Source organism: Neovison vison, chromosome 12, assembly GCF_020171115.1.
Source record: "Neovison vison isolate M4711 chromosome 12, ASM_NN_V1, whole genome shotgun sequence".
NCBI classification, from domain to species: Eukaryota; Metazoa; Chordata; class Mammalia; order Carnivora; family Mustelidae; genus Neogale; species Neogale vison.
Window position 1 is genome coordinate 84864935 of NC_058102.1, and position 7466 is coordinate 84872400.

The window sequence follows — 7466 nt, forward strand, 5'->3', positions numbered from 1 at the left end:
CTCTGGAATTCCGCTGTTCTCCATGGTAAGTGAACTTTGTCTTGGCTGGCTTTCTTGTTGATCTTCTCGGGGAGGGCCTGTTGTAGTGATTCTCAAGTGTCTTTGCCGGAGGCAGAATTGCACCACCCGTACCAGGGGCCAGGCTAAGTAATCCACTCGGGTTCACTTTCGGAAGGTTTTGTTCCCTGAATGCTTTCGGTAGAGTTCTGGAGGATGGGAATGAAAATGGCAGCTTCCCAATCTCTGGCCCAGAGGAGCCAAGAGCTTGGGGCCCCACTCCTCTGTGCATCCTCAGAGAAAAGAGCTCAATCACTCCCATCTCTCTAACCTCCGGCCGCATTCCGAGCTCACCCAGCCTGTGACCAAGCGTCTCTGTCTCTGACACACAGCTCCACCTGGAGTCTCCAAACCCCGCAGATCCCTGAGCTTTTCCAGGGTGTGTCTCCCCGGATCTTGTGGGGACCCCACTCACAGGCAGTGGCCTGTTCCACGGATTATGGTTCAAGGTAACTATGAGTTGAGAGCTCACTCCTCGGCTCTGTCTCTGTAGCTGGCTTCCCTGCTCTGATACCTGCGAGTTCTGTGACACTCAGACACCCCCAATCCTTCTGTGTCTCTGCAGGATCTGGGGCCACGCTGACCCCGCACAGGCTTCGCCCTGGTTTAGCCTCTGGAGTGATGTTCCTCAGTGGAGCAGACTTTTAAAAGTTCTTATTTTGTGCTCCGTTGCTCTGCCGCTTGCCTGGAACCGGCCCCTCCCCTCCGTGGTCTATCTTCTCAATGTTTTGGATTCACTTCTCCGCTAGTCCTACCTTTCAGAAAGTGGCCAATTTTCTGTTTCTAGAATTGTTGCTCTTCTCTTAGATCTCCTGTTGGATTTGTAGGTGTTCACAGTGGTTTGATAAGCTATCTAGCTGAGCTCCTGCTACCTGATGTCGTCTCAGCCTGCTACTTCTCCGCCATCTTGACTCCTCCCTCAAATATCAAGATTTCTTTTTCTTTTGATGGCTGAATAATATTCCATTATGTATATATAAAATTCACATTTTTTTTTTTTTTTTTTTTGGAAGTAGGCTCCACTCTGGGCATGGAGACCAATGCAGTACTCAAACCCAAGACTGTGAGATCAAGACCTGGGCCAAGACCAAGAGTCAGATGCTTAAGCAACAGGATCACACAAATGCCCCCAACATCTTCTTTATCCATTCATCAGACAGTGGACATTTGGGCTCTCTCCACAGGTTGGCTATTGTTGATAATGCTACTAAATATCAGGGTTCATATACCTCTTTGAATCTGTATTTTTGTATCCTTTGAATAAAGATCTAGAAGTGTAATTGCTTAATTGTAGAGAAGCTCTATTTTTAACTTTTTATTATGGAAAATAAAGCTTTTATCTTATTTGGAATGACAGCATTCTTTTTTTTATGTTAAAATTTTTTAATTAATTTATTTTTTTTATAGCATAACAGTATTCATTGTTTTTGCACCACACCAGTGCTCCATGAAATTCGTGCCCTCTATAATACCCACCACCTGGCTCCCCCAACCGCCCACCCCCCCACCCTTTCAAAACCCTCAGATTGTTTTTCAGAGTACATAGTCTCTCATGGTTCACCTCCCCCTCCAATTTCCCTCAAATTCATTCTCCTCTCCATCTCCTCTTGTCCTCCCTGCTATTTGTTATGTTCCACAAATAAGTGAAACCATATGATAATTGACTCTCTCTGCTTGACTTATTTCACTCAGCATAATTTCTTCCAGTCCTGTCCATGTTGCTACAAAAGTTGGGTATTCATCCTTTCTGATGGAGGCATAATACTCCATAGTGTTTATGGACCACATCTTCTTTTTCCATTTGTCCGTTGAAGGGCATCATGGTTCTTTCCATAATTTGGCGACCGTGGCCATTGCTGCTATAAACATTGGGGTACAGATGACCCTTCTTTTCACGACATCTGTATCTTTGGGGTAAATACCCAGGAGTGCAATGGCAGGATCATAAGGAAGCTCTATTTTTAATTTCTTGAGGAATCTCCACACTGTTCTCCAAAGAGGCTGCACCAACTTGCATTCCCACCAACAGTGGAAGAGGGTTCCCCTTTCTCCACATCCTCTCCAACACATGTTGTTTCCTGTCTTGTTAATTTTGGCCATCTAACTGGTGTAAGGTGATATCTCAATGTGGTTTTAATTTGAATCTCCCTGATGGCTAGTGATGATGAACATTTTTTCATGTGTCTGATAGCCATTTGTATGTCTTCATTGGAGAAGTGTCTGTTCATATCTTCTGCCCATTTTTTGATATGATTGTCTGTTTTGTGTGTGTTGAGTTTGAGGAGTTCTTTATAGATCCTGGATATCAACCTTTTGTCTGTACTGTCATTTGCAAATATCTTCTCCCATTCCGTGGGTTGCCTCTTTGTTTTCTTGACTGTTTCCTTTGCTGTGCAGAAGCTTTTGATATTGATGAAGTCCTAAAAGTTCATCTTCACATTTGTTTCCTTTGCCTTTGGAGACATATCTTGAAAGAAGTTGCTGTGGTTTATATCAAAGAGATTACTGCCTATGTTCTCCTCTAGGGTTCTGATGGATTCCTGTCTCACGTTGAGGTCTTTTATCCATTTTGAGTTTATCTTTGTGTACGGTGTAAGAGAATGGTCGAGTTTCATTCTTCTACATATAGCTGTCCAGTTTTCCCAGCACCATTTATTGAAGAGACTGTCTTTTTTCCACTGTATATTTTTTCCTGTTTTGTCGAAGATTATTTGCCCATAGAGTTGAGCGTCCATATCTGGGCTCTCCACTCTCTTCCACTGGTCTATGTGTCTGTTTTTATGCCAGTACCATGCTGTCTTGGTGATCACAGCTTTGTAGTACAGCTTGAAATCAGGTAACGTGATGCCCCCCGTTTTATTTTTGTTTTTCAACATTTCCTTAGCGATTCGGGGTCTCTTCTGATTCCATGCAAATTTTTGCATTATTTGCTCCAGATCTTTGAAAAATACTGGTGGAATTTTGATCAGAATGGCATTAAAAGTATAGATCGCTCTAGGCAGTAGAGACATTTTAACAATGTTTATTCTTCTGATCCAAGAGAATGGAATGGTCTTCCATCTTTTTGTGTCTTCTTCAATTTCTTTCATCAGTGCTCTGTAGTTCCTCGAGAGCAGATCCTTTGACTCTTTGGTTAGGTTTATTCCCAGGTATCTTATGGTTCTTGATGCTATAGTAAATGGAATCGATTCTCTAATTTCCCTTTCTGTATCTTCATTGCTAGTGTATAAGAAAGCCACTGATTCCTGTACATTGACTTTGTATCCTGCCACATTGCTGAATTGCTGTATGAGTTGTAGTAGTTTGGGGGTGGAGTCTTTTGGGTTTTCCATAAAAAGAATCATGTCATCTTCAAAGAGAGAGAGTTTGACTTCTTCATTGACAATTTGTATACCTTTTACTTCTCTTTTTTTTTCTATTTTTAACTTTTTGAGGAACCTCCAAACTATTCGCCAGAGTGGTTACACCAGTTTGCATTCCCACTAACAATGCAAGAGGGTTCCCCTTTCTCCAAATCCTTGCCAACACCTGTTGTTTCTTCTGTTGTTAATGCTAGCCATACTCACAGAGTTGTATCTCATCATGGTTTGAATTTGTATTTCCCTAATTATGAGTGATGTTGAGCATCTTTTCTGTAAGTCATCTGTTTGTTTTCTTTGGAAAAATGTCTATTCATGTCTTCTTTTTTTAATTTTAATTTTTTTATTCCTTTTCAGCATAACAGTATTCATTGTTTTTGCACCACAACCAGTGTTCCATGCAATACATGCCCTCCCTAATACCTACCACATTGTGTCTTCTGTTCATTTTCGATTATTTGTTTTTTGGGTGTTGACTTTGATAAGTTCTTTATAGATTTTGGAAACTAAATCTTTATCAGATATGTTATTTGCAGATAAACTTGCTTACATTCTTGAATACAGATGCTAAAGTTCTCAACTACAAAATTGACTTCAAATTGTGAGTACTGGGAATACCAGAGTTGTCATTCCCCTGAGCTTCTCAGCCAGGAATTTATTGCTCAGGGTGTCTAAACACAGCTGTTCTGAGGGTTAGTTAGACCAGATAACTGACTGAGTGGCTGAGCATTTTATAAAGGAACATGTGGAAATTCAGATGAAGAGGCACCAGGATGAAGGCATTTGAGATCATTTGAAAGAAGCAATTGTCCTGTGATTATTTGATATTTTTAGTTCAGGATCTAGTAATACATCTAGTTATCAATAAGATTTTATGAACTTAACCATGTCTGAGGGTGTAGCAACTACATTTTCTGCTGCATTCATCTTCTTTGAAACTGGATCTAAATCACACTCCTATAGCCTTCTTGGGCATCAGATTGTCTTGCTAGAGAGAATTTACAGGTAATCAGGATTTGGGTTCTAGGAAGGGCTTTGCTTCTGGCATCATGGGTGAAGAATTGATAAGTAAGGATGCAGGAGTCACCCTTATGGGTAAATAAGTCTGGGTTAGACCTTGCATTATCAGCCACAATTATACAAAACCAGAAATCAGGCTAGGGCACCACGGAGAATTCTGAAAGTTGCTTAAAGGATAGGCTCTAGGCCCTAGGCCATAGATAACATTGTTTAACTATTCTCCCTGATGTTATAAACTAGATGCAGAGTTTTAGAAAACTAGATACAGAGTCTTAGAAAAAAGTGGAACAATATCTGGGGTTGAAAATGGGACTTGGAACTTAGACTCTGAGAAAGTATTTAAGGATCAAGATTAGAGAGGAACACAAATATGATATATACAGGACAGAATATTTATAAGCTGACTTCCAGACCGAAGAAACAAAGGTGAGATCTACTTCCTTTGAGGCAGGAGTCAGAAGCAACTGATGATTTCAACAACATAGGAGCCCTGTCAAGCACAAGCTGTCACAGAACTGAGAGGATAAGTTCCCGATCTTCTTCTCTTACACTCTCCCTGTCCTACCCTGTCTAGGGGAATTGTTCAGAGTGCGTTGTCCTGCAGAGGGTCTCCTTTCCTAGCTGTTCCTTTGGGCACTGGCATGATTTTCTTTCACATACTTTGTTTCCTTCTTTTTCCAGCGTTCTCTGCCCAACTGAGATATGCAACTATCCCAGAAAATAATGTAAGTGCAAGTACCATACACCCACAGTCCCTAATACTTCCTGTCTCATGTACCGCAGCTCTTCTTTTTGAAAACAGTCACAATACCCTCCCCTTCTGAGTGAAATTGCCCTTGAGATTGTAAAATAATTAAGCTTTGGAAGGGAATCATACCAAAATGATTTCAAAATGTCAATGTTAAGCCACCTTAGTGATCTCTTACACCTCCTTTAGGCCTTTAGGAAACAAGTTCAGTGATTGTTGCAGCAAAAACTTAATTCCTGATAGTGCAACATCCTCTAAGAGTGATTTACTCTCTGACTTCTGCCTACAGTTGTAGCCCATGGTAATGACACTGGTAAAAAAAAAAAAAAATAGATGAGCTTTCTGTGTAGATATTTTTCCAAATACTTTACATATATCATATTTATACTTGCAAAAACTGTATAAGATTGGTACTGTTATGACCTCACTTTACAGACAGGAAAACTGAGGTCCAGAACAGCTAAGTCATTTGTACAAAGTCTCACAGTTAATTAGCAGCAGAGCTGGGATGAACTGGGCTGATGCTTAACTGTGACTACCTATGCTGCTCACTCATACTCTAGGGTAGAGCTATGAAGAACTATTGAGTTTCCTTAATTCTTGACCTTTGAGCCCAATTTTCTCTCAACTTACATGTCTCCTTAGGGGAAGTTTCATTTTCTTAAAATCTTGGTCCACATACCTCAGTATTAACTCATTACTGAATCTTCCAAAATTGATCTTTAGAACTTCCATTGCACCATCCCCATGGTTTCTAATTGCCTGTCTTTACATACATATCTCACTGAAGTGGGACCTTTAACAAAAGAGACCATGCCTTTTCCCCATTACCTTTAAAGTGAGTGACATAAAACTAGTGGCCTAGAGTAGAAGTCAAATATTTATTTGCTGATTAATAGTGATAATAAGAGTGAATCAATGCCAGGTAAAATCTGACTGGAGGATGGAAGAAACTTCACTGCCATGATTTTTCATGTAATTTTTAGGAAACAGCCTTCATAAATGGCCTTGGGGAACCACAGTACCATCACTGAATTCCTCCTTCTTGGGCTGTCTACAAACCCCCAGGTCCAGACTCTGCTCTTTGTGCTGTTCCTGAACATTTACCTCCTGACCATCTTGGGGAACCTGATGATGCTGCTGGTGATCAGGGCTGACTCTCACCTCCACACACCCATGTATTTTTTCCTCAGTCACCTCTCTTTCCTAGATCTTTGCTTATCTTCTGTTACTGTGCCCAGGATGCTAAGAGACCTCCTATCAGAGATAAAAACCATCTCAGTAAGGAGCTGCCTGGCTCAAAGTTTCTTTGTGTTTATCACTGCAGGGACTGAGGGCTTTCTTCTCTCAGTGATGGCCTATGACCGCTACGCCGCCATCTGCCACCCTCTGCTCTATGGACAGATGATGAGGAAAGAGCTTTGTGTGCAACTTGTGTTGGGCTCATGGGGCTTGGGATTTTTTAATTCATTTATTAACATCCTCCTAGCTACCAACATGGACTTCTGTGAGAGCCATATCATCAGCCACTACAGCTGTGAGGTACCCTCCCTCTTTCCCCTGTCTTGCTCTGATATCTCCACCAACCTCATAGTGCTGTTCTGCTCCACCCTACTTCATGGGTTTGGGACCTTATTTCCAATCATCTTATCCTATGCCTGTATTGTCTCTACCATCCTGAGCATCAGCTCCACCTTAGGTAGAAAGAAGGCCTTCTCTACCTGCTCCTCTCACCTTACGACAGTGATCTTCTTTTATTGCTCAGGGTTTCTCCGCTATCTCATGCCAACCTCAGGATCCCCCCTAGAGCTGATCTTCTCTGTGCAATATAGTGTGATCACCCCCATGCTGAATCCTCTCATCTACAGCCTCAAGAACAAGGAGGTGAAGGCAGCTGTGAGGACACTGGGAACTTATTTGCCATGTTCCAGGTGAAAAAAAGAGAAGCTAGAGGATAATAGAAAATTGGGATAATATGATACTAGCCACACATTGTGTAAGTTAACTTTAATAAAATCTTTCTAGGTCTATATTATTTCAGATGTTATGAGATAAGAAAGCAGTGCAAAAGAAAGAACATAGAGGTATTAGAAAGTTGCTACTTTGGTCTAAATAGAAGGAAACATGGGTTAAATAAGTGTCTCAATTCAGAAAATGTGGTCATTAAAGTGTTGATTCATCATTCTCATGTACTCCCCAAATATTTACTTTGATCTTCTTATTAGTAAAATATGTATATGTTCAGTTATTATTAGTAATTTAGTTTAGGAAAAAGGCAATGA

The 7466-nt window shown here is 40.9% G+C and overlaps 1 protein-coding gene across 1 annotated transcript; it reads left to right on the plus strand.

Annotated features, from left to right (window-relative positions):
* The first annotated feature begins 6186 nt into the window (after window positions 1–6186).
* LOC122891718 (olfactory receptor 8S1-like) lies at window positions 6187–7119 on the plus strand. Its single transcript, XM_044227594.1, has one exon. It carries the CDS (start codon window positions 6187–6189, stop codon window positions 7117–7119), a length of 933 nt encoding a protein of 310 aa, XP_044083529.1.
* Window positions 7120–7466: the final 347 nt, after the last annotated feature.